General features: G+C 37.0%; 1 protein-coding gene across 5 annotated transcripts in view; it reads right to left on the bottom strand.

Moving 5' to 3' along the window:
• The window catches only part of RASAL2 (RAS protein activator like 2), a 254269-nt gene that overhangs the window by 48905 nt on the left and 187233 nt on the right, over window positions 1-18131 (bottom strand). For all 5 annotated transcript variants that reach the window (XM_010850125.1, XM_010850123.1, XM_010850124.1 and 2 more), the window contains one exon: window positions 13560-13669. In XM_010850125.1, coding sequence (XP_010848427.1) covers window positions 13560-13669 — 110 coding nt within the window. The remainder of the gene's footprint in view (window positions 1-13559; window positions 13670-18131) is intronic.

The following is an 18131-nucleotide window of genomic DNA, read 5'->3' as shown; positions in this document are numbered from 1 at the left end:
AGGTCTCCTACATTGCAGGTGGATTCTTTACAAGCTGAGCCACAAGGGAAGCCTATGAAGGGGATTAGCGCCTTTATAAAATAAAACCCAGAGAGATCCTTTATAAAATAGACCCCAGAGAGATCTATCACCCATTCCCCTGTCTGAGGACACATAAAAAAGAAAGGCTTTTGAACCAGGAAGCAGGTCCCTACCAGACACTGAATCTGCCACGACCTTCATCTTGGACTTCACAGCCTCCAGAACTGTAAGAAATAAATTTCTGTTGATTATAAGCCACCCAGCCTATGATGCTTTATTATAGCAGCCTCAACAGACTAAGACAATGTGAATACTGAAAGAGAATATGCAGACTGAGAAAAGGTCCTAAGAAAATAATCTGAGAAATGCTAACATTTAAATCTACAAAAGTCAAAGAGACTGAAGAATCTGAAAGACAGAAGGAAACTGGGAGACTCAGGTATCATAAAAACCCAGGGAAGAGAACTCTTTAAAAGGATGGGCTGTTTGTCCATCACTGCACAATAATATAATATTAAAATATTAATAGTAGCCACTGGGTATATGAGCTGAGAGATAATTAGAGACTTTGGCAAGAGCAGTTTCAGTGACATGATGAGGATAAAAATGAGACTGCAGAGGGCTAAGGAAATGAATGGGATGTGAGAAAGTGAAGACTAACTCATGAAGTCTGATGATGAAGGGCTGGCAACTGGGAAAAGCTATAAGGAGTAATGAGGTTGAAATGGCACTAAAGAAGGTTTTCTCTAGTTAATCATTTTTTTCCTCTTAAATAATAAAGTAATACTTGCACTTGGTAATACCTTCTAAGAGCTCAGAAGGACAGAAGGTGAAAAATATAAATAATGGTACCTCCCTCAATCTCCTAGAGAAAATACTATTAATGATTTTTTTGTGAGCCTCCTAGAAATTTTTTGTACAGACAACCAATTTGGTATACATATACATATGTGTATGTATGTATATACACACAAATGGATTTCTTTTCCTTTAAGAGTATATTCTGGAATTCTGTCCACACTGGAAATATAGTTATAACGTACCTCTTTTTAATGATCACTCTGTACTCCCTTATATGGGCTTACAGAACTTTAAGCAATAATTGACAACCATCTATATTTTTTTTCTTTTCCTTTTTTTTTTTTGGTGATTAACACCCAGGTTCAAAAAGTATCTTAGTACATATACTCTGAAGCACATGTGCATGTATTCATGGTTTAAACTTCCAAATGCGAAACTGCTAGATCATAGGGTACACACATTTAAAGTTCTGATAATGCTAACTTATCCTCCATAATAGATAGTATCAACTTAAATTCACCCCAATAATGAATATGCTATTCATTTCTATATGCTATCACCACCAAAATGATACAGGGCTGAATTTTAAATACCTTTGGCAGTATAATTGGTAAAAAGTGGTATTTCATTAATTGCTTTAGTATGAATTTCTTTAAATGATGAGCTTGAACACATTTTAAATGTATATCAATATACAATCAACTTCAGTTCTCTATTCTGTAAATTATGAAATGTTATTTCATGTTCTTAGACCATTTTTCTAATTGTTGAACTTAACTGATATGCAAATACTATTTGTAAATTAATTAAATTAGTATTTTTTCTGTCTGTAGTTTAATTATTTCCCCCAGTTTATGCTTAGAAAAAATTCTTCCATTCCAAGAGCATAAGAAATCCAGCCTATAGTTTCTTCTACTGCTTTTATTTTAATTTTTCATTCTTTCTACTTGGATTTGGAGGGAAGGGACGATGACAGGAGCATAGTAGGGTGTTTGCTTTACATTTTACCAAATTGTAAAAATATAATGACTCATTAATTATTACTGCATGGTAATCTACTCTTAATAAGAGTTGTTTTGAGTATGTTTGTGCATATGTGTATGTGTGTGCATGATTTTCCCCTTTTTTTCTCCTTTCTCAATAATTTTCTCAGCAGGTGAGGTTTCCTATCAATACATGCAACAAAGAGTATAATGGAAAAGGCAATCAACTTGGAGCCAAGAGCCCTATGTATTTATGCCTGCTCAAATCACTCACTAGCCATGTGACATGGAACAAATAATTTATTCTTTCTGAACCTTAGTTATCTCATTTGTAAAATATAGATAATGATTTCTGGTCCTATACTTCCCACAGTTATTGTGAGAATCAAATACAATCATCCATGATTTTACAAATGTCTCATAAACTACACGTACCATACAAATAGGACTATCATTGCAAACACAGCTTTTCACAGTGATATTACATGCATTAGTTCATTTTATATAAACTATTCATCTGGCTGAGGTTAGGATGGCTATTCTTGAATTATTCCTTGCTGGAAGAATATGAAGACAGAAGAATAAATGTATGGAAATAAAATTTTTCTACTAAGATAAAGCAGTCTAAGTGGATTAAAATGCTATTGTGATATAATCAGAAACTTCAGTTGGATTTTAGCCCACAAAACTAAGGGCTCCTTAATTGGCCCATACCAGTAAACACTGGTAAGGGAAACTAATCTATAGCTAGACTGTATTGATTAATTAATGGCCTGGAATCCAATAATTTCTGAGAAGCTGTCATTCTACCTAAGTACACCATATTGAAGGAGATTCTTTATTATCTAGAATTTGTTTGGATTCTTACCTTTTGTTTCAGGCCAAGAAATTAAGTACTGTAATAGAACAGGCATTGTGGTAGAGGGTGGGGATACAAAGATTGTGTGTCTACTTGTGGAACTTCCCATCTGCCATGGTAAACAGAAACATGGAAAGATAAACTCAATAATAAGGTGTATACACTTGGTCACGGGTGGGTATCTGGTGTAGGTGCTTAGTTTAGGATGATGCATAGGAAGAACAAAGAAATTAGGGAGTATATGACTCCTAACTGGGGTATTGTTGCATCAGTATGAATCAGAAGTAAGCTTGTCAAAGGACAAGGTGTAGGAATAGGAAATGGTTTGGGGGACAGAGAGGGCAGCAAGATTAAAAGCAGAGAAATATGAACAGTATAGTAAGTAAATGACAGACTTCTGGTAGGAGTAGAAGGTGATAATGCTGAGTTAGGGAACAGACAGAGCCATATTCCTACCTGTAGGTTATGCTGAAGATTGTAGATTAATGAAAGTATTATATACATGTGATGAGATATTAAAAGTGAAGTTTCAAATTGAGACTCCAAGATAAAACAGATATTGCATGCCAAAGTAAAGTATCAAGACAAACTGCAGAATTTATAAAGGGAAAGTTTTGGAACGAATTCCATTACCTTGAACCTCTTGGTCAGAACAAGACTATAAAAAGTGGTGACTATGGAGAAGGGAAAGGATTCTCTGAGGGAGAATTTTGGAGAAAGCTGTGGGGCTCACCCCTTCCAGCTACCCGCCTCCCCCCAACACACATAAGGGGTTTAGGTAGGGAATGCATACAAAGTGGAGTTTGATTTTACCTGGGAAATCTAGAGGATGGGAAATGGCTAACTTTCAGTAGCAGAGCCCAAGTTGATAATTTTACATAAGGCTGCAATCTTAGAGGTTTGTCAGGGCAGAAAATTTGTGGGTATTTCCTGTGGACCAGAGACTTGGAAGGGTAGAAACTAGAACAGCAATTCCTACCTAGAAACTGTGGAAGGAGTTGCAAATAAGTATCCAGAATAAAAATGTACCCACGACACACACACACACACACAAAAACCCAACAAAAAACAGAAACAAAAACCATAGGTGAGAGTTCCTCAGAGATGATGTATTCCTGAAGAACTCCCCAAAGCACCCCATGACAGAAGAGTCGTGTTAAACAACGCTCAGGCTCAGAGAGCATAATGGAAGGCTAAGAGAGTTTCCGGCTTCCGGGTTGTGCTAGTGGTTAAGAACATGTCTGCCAAAACAGGAAACGTAGACACAGGTTTGATCCCTGGCTCAGGAAGGTCCCCTGAAGGAGGGTATGGCAACCCACTTCAGTACTCTTGCCTGGAGAATCCCGTGGACAGAGGAACCTGGCGGGCTACAGTCCATAGCGTTGCAAAGAGTCAGACAAGACTGAAGCGACTTACACACATGCATGCAAGGTAGTATTTACTGTTTTCTTATTCCCTTTCCCCGCCCTTCTGCCTCCCATTGCCCCAGATCTGGAGAGTACCTAAAACCACTGGTAGGTAAGCTGGATGGGAAGAGTAAATGAAGAGAGAACTAAGTAGTTTATAATACTTCCTTCTCCAAAACCAGACACATTCTCTGCAATTTGTTTGGCTGGGGTAAGTACGCGGTTTTGATTACTATTTGGAGAGAACATCCATAGGCTCTGGGTCAAGACCTTTATTTAGAGTAACTATAGATTAACTAAATGAATTGTAAACTTAAATATAAAAGCAAAAAATCACAAAACCTTTGGAAGAAAACTTAGGTGAAAAATCTCTTGGGACAGGGACACGGACACACCCCCCCGCACACACCCCCCGCCCCCTATAAAATTGCTGGTGGAAATGTAAAATTGTACAGGTACTCTGCAAAATAGTTCAGCAGTTTCTTACTAACCTAAGCAAGTACTTATATAATCTAGCAATTTCACAGTAAGCTTGTGTACTTACTGTAGAGAAATGAAAACTTACGTGTACACAACTGTTCATACGGGCTTCATTCCTAATAGCTAAAAACTAGAAACCAATGTTCTCCAGTGGGTGGTTGGTTTAATTCTGGTACATCCATACAATAGAATACTACTCAGCAATAATAAGGAACAAACTATTGACAGATGCAACAATTTGGAGGGACTTCAAGGGCATTTTATTTAGTGAAAAAAATGCCACTCAAGGGCATTTTATTTAGTGAAAAAAAATGCCACTCTTAAATGGTTACACATTATACAATTCCATTTATATAACACTTGAAATAACAAAACCATAGAGGTAGAAAACAAAACGTGGTTGGCAGGGGACAGGGATAGGTGTAGAGAGGGGGGTATGATTGTAAAGAGTAGCAGAGAGTTCTTTTCTGGTAATGGAACAATTGTGTATCTCGATTATGATGGTGGTGGTTACACAAATCGATATGTAGGATTAGGCTGCATAGAACTATACACACACACAAATAAGTGCATATAAAAATTGGTGAAAACTGAATAAAGTCTGTAGTCCAGTATCAATGTCAATTACTTGGTTTTGATATTATACTACAGTTATATCACTGGGCTTCCCAGGTGGCTCAGTGGTAAAGAATCCATCTGCCAATGCAGGTAATGCGAGTTCGGTCCCTGGGTCGGGAAGATCCCCTGGAGGAGGGATCTTCAGTATTCATACCTGGAAAATCCCATGGACAGAGGAGCCTAGTGGGCTACAGTCCATGGGGTCACAGAGTCCAACATGACTCTGACTGAGCACACACACGCTATTGGGGGAAGTGCTTGCAAGACTCTCTCACTTCTTGTCAGTATATGAATTAAAAAGAAAAAGAGTTAAAAAAAATTGGTTCTAATCAGGAGAAACAGAAGAAGCTGAGTATATACATCCTACAAATGAACACTACAGTTACTCTTTAGTATCTCCTGACAGTGAATAAGCAGACTTTAAAACCATACTTGGTCAGTGAGTCTCAGAATCGAAGACATCACTGCAGAGGTTTTTACTTAAAGGACATTTGAAGGAATTGAGAAAATTCTATTCCATGTGCTTACTTTTACCTCAAGATGTTGATAAATTTAAGTAGCACTTCCAGAGCAAGGTTGGCAACCTGACCAGCATTCAAAATCCTGGAATGCCTGACAGTGTGCTATGACCATGGTTTTTCAGCAATTTCAAATTTTTAAAACTTTTCAAAGTGCATTTCAACAAAAGGTAGACATATCAGAGTCTTCTCCTGTCCCTACACCCTTTCACATGATATGGCTTTAATGTGAAAATGCTGCCAATATTGATTCTAGGAAATCACTTTACTGGCTTTTATCTGATTAGATGGCTTTGGAACAATAATGACTGTGACATCCTATTGATTTTGCCTCTAAAATGTTTTTCCTATCTTGTCTCTGATTCTTCATCCCCACTGCCAACTACCTCTTTAGAGCCTTCCTTATTTCTTAAAATAGCACTCCCCCAACCCTTAATTGGAATCCCAAATTTAGTCTCTGCAAACCAAGTCATGTGAAATTCCACTGCTGGATTAATCTATATATGGCACAATTCTAATCAGGTCACTTCCTTGCTCAAACATGGTTAACGCCCCCCCACTGCTTATACAATAAAATCTGAACTCCCCATTTGACATTCAAGGATTGTCCTGTGTATGGATTGCTGGGTTGAAAATAACCTCCACTCAGAATTTTGACAACACTGCTCCAGTGACTTTTGATTTTCAATATTCTATTGAGAACTGTAATGCAATCCTTTCATACCTCCTTTATATGTAACCTAATTTTTCTTTCTAGAAGCTTTTAAGGTTTTTTTTAAGCCCTGGTACTGTGCTCTTTCATGATAATGTGAACTGGTGTGTGTGTGTATGTGTGTGTGTGTGCTGGAAATTCTTTCGTTATTTTTCACTCACTGGAATATGGTGGCCTTTCCACTATGTACATTTATATTTTCTTGGTTTTGGAAATTTTCTTGTATTATTTCTTTGATATTTTCCTCTCCAAACTTTTCTAAGTAAACTCTTCTTTTATTAGAATCTTCTGGATTGATTTTCTCATTTTCTGTTCCACTTTCTGGGAAACTGACTTGACTTTAGTTTACATATTTTAATTTTCAAACTCTCTTGTTTCAGTGGGGTTCCTTTTCTTACAGCATATTATTGTTTTATAGATGCACAACCTTATCTTTTGAAAATATTTATTATGCTTAGAAGTTGTTTTTGGCTTTGTGTGTTGTCTCTTGTTTCTTCTGAGTTCTTTTTTTTCTCTCTTTTTTATTTGTTTTTCCTCCTTTCATGGTGAAGAATTTCCTCAGTATCTGGAGATTCTTGGCCATCTGTCTTTATTTTAAAGCACGAAAGAACTCAGTGGAAACTGTGTGCTGGAATACAGCTTACAGATTAATGAGCGTCATTGCAGAGTACTTCCTGGCCAGATGTTTTTTAAAAAGTAATTTAACATCTTTATTGAGATATAATTAACATACCATAAAATCTACTCATTTAAAGCACACCATTTTCAGTATACTCAGAATTGTGCAATTATCACCACAGTCTAAGCTTAAAACATTTCATCATTCCAAAAGAGAAACCTCATGTCCATTAGCAGTCATTTTTCATTAATTTCCCTGCCCTATATCCCCAGCCTCTAGCCGCCATTAATCTGCTGTCTGCATAGATTTGCCTATTCTGGACATTTCACAGAAATGGAATTGTACATTCTGCCGTCTTTTGTGACTGGCTTTTTTCACTTTCCGTAAAGTTTTCAAGCTTTGTCCATACTGTAGCATGTATCAGTACTCCATTCTCTTTTTAAGACTGAATAATACTGTATTATGTGGATGTATCATCTTTTGTATATCCACTCATCAGTTAATGGACATTTGGGTCAGTATCATTTTGGGGCAATTATAGATAATGCTTATAAACATTCATGTACAAGTTTTTGTGGGGACATAATGCTTTCACTTCTCTTGTATATAATTAGGAATAGAATTACCAGCTGAAATTTTAATGCTGCTGCTGCTGCTGCTAAGTCGCTTCAGTCATGTCCGACTCTCTGAGACCCCATAGACGGCAGCCCACCAGGCTCCCCCGTCCCTGGGATTCTCCAGGCAAGAACACTGGAGTAGGTTGCCATTTCCTTCTCCAATGCATGAAAGTGAAAAGTGAAAGTGAAGTCACTCAGTTGTGTCCGACTCTTCACGATCCCATGGACTGCAGCCCACCAGGCTCTTCCACCCATGGGATTTTCCAGGCAAGAGTACTGGAGTGGGTTGCCATTGCCTTCTCCAGAAATTGTAATGGGGGAACATAAATGTTGGTATCTTTTTATCTGGTTGAGTTTCTCAAATTTGCTCTGTGATAAATGTAAGCCTGGTTGCTAGCCTTTTAGAGCTGGGTAGGAGCTGAATCTTTTCAGAGTTCTGGGGGGTAAGCTCTTTTCAAGCTCTGTAATTTCTTGCTCTCTTCTTTTGCTTATTATTTCCATCCTGAAGAGTACTCTCTCCATGTCTATTTCTCAGTTCAAATTATACTTATTTTTTAAGGTATAACTCACTGCCACTGCCCTCTAAGGTCTTTCCCAATCCACCCAACAAGAAGTAATCTTACCTCCCTGCACCATTTCTTCTTGGATATTTACTTCTTCTGTTGACTCCTTAAGGTTGGGCTGTGTCTTTACTTCTCTATATTCCCTGGTAGCACATGGCTTTCTACTCTGTACATAACTCTCACAATTACCTATGTTACGGTGTAACAAGATATTTGGTTTTTAGAAATATTATTCGGCAACATTTTACTTATGTCTATGCCCCACAGTTTTACAAAGAAAATTCTAAGTTTAAGAATCATTATAAATTGATCCCCAAGGCAACCTTGGCACTAAATTCTATCAGGGCCTTACAGCAGAGTTTATGACTTGCAGATCATTGGCTAAACAGACCTGCAGGGTCTTTTGGATCAATTAAGTCTGCATGTTAAAATAACCTTTTAGTCTTTTGCACAGAAAAACTTACTGATCACATATAGTAAACCTTCTTTAGATGAAATGGACTCACTTACAACTGCTTTTCTGCCATCTTTAAGCAGTAACTCAGACCTCATGAGAATAATTTTACATTTCTAAAATGTAATGAGTGCTAAATAAGGTTTGTAGTTATCAAAAACCTTGAAAAATTCAAAATATCATGATCACTACTTCATTATCCTTCTGATACCCCAGATAGAATATTTCCTCCTCTTGAAGGAGAGAGAGAAAGTGAACTGAACAGCATTACAATGAGAAATTTAATGAGAAAGAGATCCCTGGCTTCTTGAGTTCAGAGTTCTGGTCAAATTTGGACAGTTAAGCCCACAAAGACTGACATGATGGACCAAATGAAAATCTAAAACTTCTATATAATCTAGAGACATGATTTTAAAACACAAGTAACTGACTGGAAGAAAAATTTAACAATATGAGTAATGCTGCTGCTAAGTTACTTCGGTCGTGTCCGACTCTGTGTGACCCCATAGATGGCAGCCCACCAGGCTTCCCCGTCTCTGGGATTCTCCAGGCAAGAACACTGCCTGGAGTGTTTGCCATTTCCTTCTCCAATGCATGAAAGTGAAAAGTGAAAGTGAAGTCGCTCAGTAGTGTCCGACTCTAGCGTCCATGGGATTTTCTAGGCAAAAGTACTGGAGTGGGGTGCCATTGCCTTCTCCGAATATGAGTAATAGTGGCTTACAATCCCTTGTAATAATAAAGGACTACTCCAAATCCTTAGATAAAGGACAAATAGCTCAACAGAAAATGGGTAAAGGGATCAATAAGCAAGTCATAGAAGAAGAAAACTTCTGAAAAGGTGTTCAACTTACCCAGCATTAGGGAATGGAAATTAAAACAAAGAAATGTCTGCTACCGCTACCTGACTTTTTTGTGAGGGGCAATATAGCATAAAGTTAAGAATGTACACTCCAGAGCTAGAATTCTTGAATTTGAATCACAGTACTGCCGTTTTCTGATGTGTGACCTTGTGCAATTCACTCATTTCTCTGTTTCAGTTCTCTCATCTTCAAAATGAGGTCACGAATGTAACTCGGGTTGTTATAATGATTAAATGAGTTCATTTATGTGAAGTGCTTGACCAGTGTGTGACACGTAGTGCACACTGTGTGTGTGAGTGCCAAGTCGCTTCAGTTGTGTCAGACTCTTTGTGACCCTATGGACTGTAGCCTGCCAGTCTCCTCTGTCCAGGAATTCTCCGTGCAAGAATACTGGAATGGGTTGCCAAGCCCTCCTCCAGGGGATCTTCAGGACCCAGGGATAGAACCTGGGTCTCCTGCATTGAAGGCAGATTCTTTACCGCTGAGCTAGCCGGGAAGCCCAGTACATACTGTATATGTGTTTACTATTTCTATTCATCCATCATATTGATAAAATATAATGGTTGTTTGAAGGATAAAAGTAATTTTTAATATTGATGTATAGTTGCTGGACAATGTTATATTAATTTCTGCTGTACAACAAAGTGACTTAGTTTTATATATATATATATATATTTTTTTTTTTCTAATAGTGTTTTCCATTATGGTTTATCACAGCATATTGAATCTAGTTCCCTGTCTATACAGTAGGACCTTGTTATTTATCCATGGATAAAAGTGAGCCTAATCTATGGGTGGGAATGGAAATTAGTACAGGTTTTTTGAAGAACAATTCGATATTGTGTATACTTCATATTAGAAGTTCTTCAGAAATCTAACCCCATCACATAAGGAGAGAAAGTCACATAAGAAAAATGGTCATTACATCTCTATTTTAAGCCCAAAAATGGAGAAACAAAATATTCATCAGCAGGGAAGTGAAGTACACATGTTACAAAAAACTGTTATTGTTAAGGAGAATAATGTAGATTTATATGACTGACATATAAAGTTGTCCAAAATATTTATTCTATAAAGCGAAGTCACAAAGTAATACATATAGTATGATCCCACTTATGTGAAAGGCTTCCCTGGTGGCTCAGTGGTGAAGAATCTGCCTGCAGTGCAGGGGACTTGGGTTTGATCTCTAGGTCAGGAAGATCTCCTGGAGAAGGAAATGGCAACCCACTCCAGTATTCTTGCTTGGGAAATCCCATGGACAGAGGAGCCTGTTGGGCTATAGTCCATGAGGTCGCAAGAGTCAGACACGACTCACTGACTAAACACCAACAACACCAGCTTTATGAAAATAAGCAAAATATACATATGCATGCATTTACGTATGGATTTTTTTAAAAAAGGTTTGAAAATATACAAACTGTTAATGAGGTTATTTGTATGGGAAGAAAAGGAAGGTGAAGAGGGACTTCTATTTTTTAAGCTGTACTTAATGTATTGAAACTTTTTTCTTTTACACAAAGACACAAGCATTTTACAGTACAATTTAGAAACTGCAAAAAGGGGTTGCTTACTTAGGTTTGCCTAGAGTTTCTGCAGACTTGCTATAAGAATAGCAATGCTTTTCTACTTAGATTTAGACACCACATACCATTGTGGAAGAAATGGCCTGATTTCAGCAATTGATGCATATGGCACAAGACCAGGGGTCTTTGGAAAAATTTCTTAATGATACCAGTAAGGTTACCAATTTGAGGAACTCAGTTGATTAAGACCTTGTACCTTAGTTCTATTTATCTGTGTTTTCAGATGATCTGATGGCAAGAGGGTCTTTTTTTTTTTTTTGAACTGTGATATATTCAAACTTCTAGTGAGTATATCCCTATATAAGAAGAATAAAGTTTCTGAAAAATTTCTGTTTAGAAAACCTCTATAAATGGATTTGAAAGACAAAAAGGATTATCTAATATTTGAAATTTATTAGCACTTTTTTTATTGTGCTGTATTTATTTAGTATGCTGTATTTGAGCCAGAAAGATACTACTATTGACTGAAGCAGAATAGCATGGACATCACATATAAGGAATTTAAATCACTGGAAAGGCTGAAAATGCGCTGCCTATATAATAGCAATAGCAGACTCCAGGAGAATATAATCTCTTGGTAATTCAATCCAAGAATTCCTCTAGGCTACCTAAAGCAAAACAGAATAGGAGAGAGCACTTGGTTTGAAATTGAGAAAGTGATATTTAGTGCAAGTTTATAAAATAAAGTACACCTACAAAAAATATCTCCTTGTCTTTCAAGTTTATACGTGATGCTACAGAGTTTAAGGAACTAGTGATTGAATTAGGAATGTTTTAGTTGCTATACCATATCCTTGTCCTTAAAAACCAATATTCTGAAAAATCTTGTCATTCTATTTTATTGAGACTTATTTATAAAATGATTTGAATTCTTACAATGATGAAAGTTATAGAATAATAGGAATCTAAGGGAAAATATGAGAATAAAAGATTTTTTTTTAAATGATTACCTTTAAACAAAGAGGTATAAAAGAGATATCTAACAATACAATTGCACTGCAATTGAACATACTTGCAAATTTCACAGAACATCTCTAAAGTGGTTCAAGGATAAGAAGAGCTGATAAAGCTGTAGCCTCTCATCAATTCAGTGTAGGGGAAAAGTTACTTTATTTATAAAATAAGAGTAACTCTCTGCCTGGCAAGTCTATAATCTGCAATTATGAGATTACAATCTATATTTCTACTTATTATGTCGGTAGCTGGAAATAATGGACTTATTACTGAAAAGAAAAAGAAACACCCAAGTATAAATAGGAGGATCATTATGAAAGGCAGACAAAAGTTTAAATCCAAACTCTACTAATTAGCTGTGTGACTACGGGCATGCTTCTCAATCTCTTTTGCCTTAGTTCCTCATCTGTAAAATAGTATCTAATCTCATTGCATTACATGAGAGACTACATTAAAAATACCTGGCACAGAGTAAGCACTCAGTAAATACTGGTGACAGTGGTGATGTGTCAAGACACAAGAGTACCATTTCCTAAATTCTGAGCATTGTGGAGACATGAATTATTACAAATGTGTTCTAGCATGCATTCAATCATTTTAGAAGGCTGTTATCCTTCGAGAGCTATGCATGTGAGGTTTGCTCAAGCTGGTATTACTAATTATTGAATTCCAGGCTTCCTTTATTAAAAAAAAAAATTTTTTTTTTTTTTTTTGCTTATTTAGTTGGCAGCGCTGGGTCTTAGTTGTGGCATGCAGGAGCTTTGATCTTCATTGTGGCATGTGGAATCTTTAGTTGTAGTATGTAGGATCTAGTTCCCTGACCAGGGATCGAACCTGGGCCCCCTGTATTGGGAGCAGAGTCTTAGCCACTGGACCACCAGAAAAATCTCAAGGCTTCCTTTTCATACATGCCTTCTAGATGTGACTGTAAATTAATAAGGCCGAGTCCATATAGTATACACAAAGAGCAAGACAGCAGTGAAGACCATGGACTCAGAGCAAAGCTGCCGAAGTTTAAATACCATTTTTGCTATTTACTAAGCAGTATAAACTTGGAACCTCTGTTTCTCAAACTTGTCATCTGTAAAATGGTGATAATATTAGTATTTCTCTTACAGGGTTATTCTAAAGATTAAACAAGATAAAGTATATAAAGCATTTAGGACAGTGCTCAGAAAATGTTAGCTATAGCCATCAGCATCCCTTAAAGGCATTCTACAGAAGAAAGATACACCTTGGACCACTAGAACACAATTCGACAGAAACAGCACAACTGACTCTTAAATTAGTTCTTAGGTATCTGCACACTCTCCAATATTATAAGATTTTTAAACTGGTTTGGTATGTAAGCTAATATTTTGTACCGTGCCTCAATATGAGCAAGACAAAAAAGTAAATTTTTTTATCAGTTCTCTAGGACTATCACTGATGCACAGTTAGAGAAGACCAAAGTATCTTACCAAAATGCACTGTAAAATTGCTTTCTGTGTTTTAAGCAAGTGAACGCCTACCTGTCATCGGTATTGCGAAGAGAGGGAAGCCGAAAGCTCGTGTTTCGGTCAAGCTTTGACTGGCTTTTGGTCCTCTTGATGGAGCCTTTTAGGCGCTTGCTGAAGAACCCCTAGAATGAAAAGGCAGAAGGTGATAGGAAAAAGAACAAAAGGGGAACCTTGCTATCTCCTAAGTCGTCTGCACTGCCTTTATAAAAGCTACTCAGATTCTTATAATGAAGACCAGAAACAGAATCCAGCTTTCAATTTTTTAATTTGTAAAACACAGTTGCTGGAAACCACTTGGTAATGTGCTAAAATTCGTTTTCTTCCAAGATAACTGGGAGAATTAGAGTTTTTGATGGCACTTAAGTTCTTATTTCTTAAACTGTCCCTATATTAGCTATGGTAAAGAAACTTCTAAGTTTTAAGGTCATAAGTTGGCGGTCTCAACAGTGGCATAATTTGATCTATGTCATCTTGGATATGGTATTTATGATGTTAACTTTTAAATATAGTTTAACTATTTCAAAATGAAATTGGTATGTATCATTTATGAAATCAGTGAAGCACCTAGACTTCAGAAGAGCAAAGTGCCTTATAGTTTTTAGCCCCTGCTTGCTTTGTGCCACTTCTACCAAACCACCCAGAGTGCCCTGAACATCGTCCAGTCTTAGCACCTGGCAAATAATGGACATTCAAAAAAGCTTGCTGAATACAAAAAATAAATACAAGAATGAACATCAATGAGCATTTCTTTTAAGAAACAATTTTACTGTTGGCAGATGAAAGGACATCTTACAGAGGTACCTCAAAATGTTTTGACAAAAGATTGTAATTCAAAGAAAAGTATTTTGTTGCATGGAAATGACTCTAATGACCTGGTGATGAATATTATTAGCTTATAGAATCTGTGTACAATAATATTTCCAAAAGGAAGAAAGAAATACTAGGCCAATAACAGCACATCAAATCTGTTATATTCTTTTAGTTACCATTAAACCCCACTGTTTTGGAGTAAAGACTATATTAATCACAACAAGCTAGGTTATACTTATCTAATAACTTTACAATAATATAATCTCACACAAAATATCACACACAAATTTCACACACACACAAAATAATAATCTCACACAAAACACACTACGTCTCTCTGAGCAGGTCAAACGTGATGGGGACCTGGCTCTATGCTATGCTCACACAGGGTCTTGTGCTAAGGGTGGCTCCACCTCTGTGCTTCTACAGTTGTTGCAGCAGGATAAAGGAAGTGTGGGGAATTTTGTACTTGCTCTGAAAGCTTTATGTCACTAATGGTCTCATTTTATTAGACAAAAAAGCCACATGACCACGCCTAACTTTAACAGGGAAAGAACGTACAATCCAGAAAGATAAGTGGAGATATCCGGTGAACAGCAGAGTGGACTACCACCGCTGTTCCACGCCAAGTATGGTTTGCAAACACATAAGCACTCTGAGAGAATGATGGAAATTACTTATTTCAATCAGAATTGGAACTATTTAGCTGACTGAAGAAAAATGCTTATGTTATTTCTTGTTCTTGTAGTCCAAAGAATAAGGATAAAAACTAGAAAATATCACATAGACAAAATTCCCTAAGCTGTTTTTGATTTCCCAGGTTTTTTATTATAGGTGTTACTGAGATTGATTGGAAGGAAAAAAAACAAGGCTATTTTTATAGTACTATACTTCTTAGAGACAGGCATTTGCTGGTTTCCTGTATAATCTTAGCATCATTAGTGAAAGTCACTGGTATTTGTTCTCCAAGGCAGAGGTTTTATTTACTACCTTCTATAATTCAAAAAAGATGAGTCATCACATTTTCTTAAGAATGGAGTCAGCAAGCAGATTGAAATTTATAGAATTCTATTAGGATCATTTATTGTTGGTTCAAAAACCACAAGCCTAAGTTGAGATTCAGCCCAAGGACCCAACTAAATACCATATATAAATACATTTCTAACAAAACTATAGTTAAGTAGTTAACTGAGAATGTACTAGTAGATGTTCACTAATATAGTACTTTATCTTTCTGTGGCACTTTTATCTTATACTTCATATTTTAATCCATTTATTTATTAAATATTTATTTTATATGTATATGGTATAAAGCATCATAACAAAGGGTACCAAAGATTAAATAAAATCCTTGCCCTCAAAAGGCTTGTAGTTTAATACAGGACTAGAAATAAATATAATATATATATTATATATTATGCCTGACATATATGCCAGACATATATGCCTGACATAAATATGCCTGACATATTTAATCACAAAATAAAACTATCTTATTTCTTTGAATCTAGGACAACAGTGATTGTCACACCATTATTTTATGAATACTAAGAAAAAAAGCTGCCAATTAAACTATAACAAAATGACATCACTTAGACTCTTTATTTTGCATTAAAGAAGTTGTCTTTTTAATGACTTAGGTTGGCAGGTTTTGTCATATATCACATAGTGTGCACAAAGAAAGAACATACACAAAACTGGTTAAGGTATTTAATGCTTCTTCATTCTTCTGAACTATTTTTTTGACTCAGAGTAGTTGTTATTCATGTTTTTCCACAAAATACCATGATATATTCTCTCTTTTAAGAACACCGATGATGAATGGCATGTTTTAAAAGATAAACTATGGAGATGTTAAAAGATGAAAAAATTTACATCTCGGAATTGATGAAACATGGTATTATTTTAGAGAGGTACATAGGAAATTATTTCAGGAGTTCAGAGACAGAAGAGGTTGCATCATCTATTGAAATGAAGGGACATTATACGGAAGAAGTGGTATATGCTAGGTCCCAGAGAGAAGACATGATTTGGGTTTGGAGGAATTGAGGAGCAAGGGTACTCTATGGACCACAGCTTGAGAAAAACACCACACAGGGTATACATTAAGTAGATTTAGTTTGGTTGGTAAATTATGAGTTGTAACGACAAATAAGATTGGAAAGTTGATTTGTCCAGCTATTGGGTTTGGGTGGACTCTGGGAGTTGGTGATGGACAGGGAGGCCTGGTGTGCTGTGGTTCATGGGGTAGCAAAGAGTCAGACACAACTGAGTGACTGAACTGAACTGAATGTATAATTGGCAGAGACGAGATACCCCACGTCCAAAGTCAGGAGCGGTGGCCTAGAGGAGACACCCCATGTCCAAGGTTAGGAGCGGCAGCCATGAGGAGATACTCCACATCCAAGGTAAGAGAAACCCAAGTAAGGTGGTAGGCACTAAGAGAGGGCATCAGAGGGCAGACAGACTGAAACCACAATCACAGAAAACTAGCGAATCTGATCACATGGTCGACAGCCTTGTCTAACTCAATGAAACTAGGCCATGCTGTGTGGGGCCACCCAAGATGGATGGGTCATGGTGGAGAGGTCTGACAGAATGTGATCCACTGGAGAAGGGAATGGCAAACCACTTCAGTATTCTTGCCTTGAGAACCCCATGAACAGTATGAAAAGGCAAAAAGATAGGACACTGAAAGAGGAACTCCCAAGGTCGGTAGGTGCCCAATATGCTACTGGAGATCAGTGGAGAAATAATATAAGAAAAAATGGACGGATGGAGCCAAAGCAAAAACAATACCCAGTTGTGGATGTGACTGGTGATAAAAGCAAGGTTTGATGCTGTAAAGAGCAATATTGCATAGGAACCTGGAATGTTAGGTTCATGAATCAAGGCAAATTGGAAGTGGTCAAACAGGAGATGGCAAGAGTGAACATTGATATTCTAGGAATCAGCGAACTAAAATGGACTGGAATGGGTGAATTTAACTCAGATGACCATTATATCTACTACTACTACTACTACTACTACTGTGGGCAGGAATCCCTTAGAAGAAATGGAGTAGCCATCATAGTCAACAAAAGAGTCCAAAATCCGGTACTTGGAAGCAATCTCAAAAACAACAGAATGATCTCTGTTCGTTTCCAAGGCAAACCACTCAATATCACAGTAATCCAAGTCTATGCCCCAACCAGTAATGCTGAAGAAGCTAAAGTTGAATGGTTCTATGAAGACCTACAAGACCTTTTAGAACTAACATCCAAAAAAGACGTCCTTTTCATTACAGGAACTGGAATGCAAAAGTAGGAAGTCAAGAAACACCTGGAGTAACAGGCAAATTTGGCCTTAGACTACAGAATAAAGCAGGGCAAAGGCTAATAGAGTTTTGCCAAGAGAACGCACTGGTCATAGCAAACACCCTCTTCCAACAACACAAGCGAAGACTCTACACATGGACATCACCAGATGGTCAACACAAAAATCAGATTGATTATATTCTTTGCAGCCAAAGATGGAGAAGCTCTATACAGTGAGCAAAAACAAGACTAGGAGCGGACTGTGGCTCAGATCATGAACTTCTTATTGCCAAATTCAGACTTAAATTGAAGTAGGGAAAACCACTAGACCATTCAGGTATGACCTAAATCAAATCCCTTACAATTATATAGTGGAAGTGAGAAATAGATTTAAGGGACTAGATCTGATAGATAGAGTGCCTGATGAACTATGGACTGAGGTTCGTGACATTGTACAGGAGACAGGGATCAAGACCAT

The sequence above is a fragment of the Bison bison genome, unplaced genomic scaffold, assembly GCF_000754665.1.
Source record: "Bison bison bison isolate TAMUID 2011002044 unplaced genomic scaffold, Bison_UMD1.0 scf7180017864289, whole genome shotgun sequence".
Lineage (NCBI taxonomy): Eukaryota > Metazoa > Chordata > Mammalia > Artiodactyla > Bovidae > Bison > Bison bison.
Note: the sequence above shows the minus strand (reverse complement) of the source record. Positions and strands in the feature narration are given on the sequence as shown.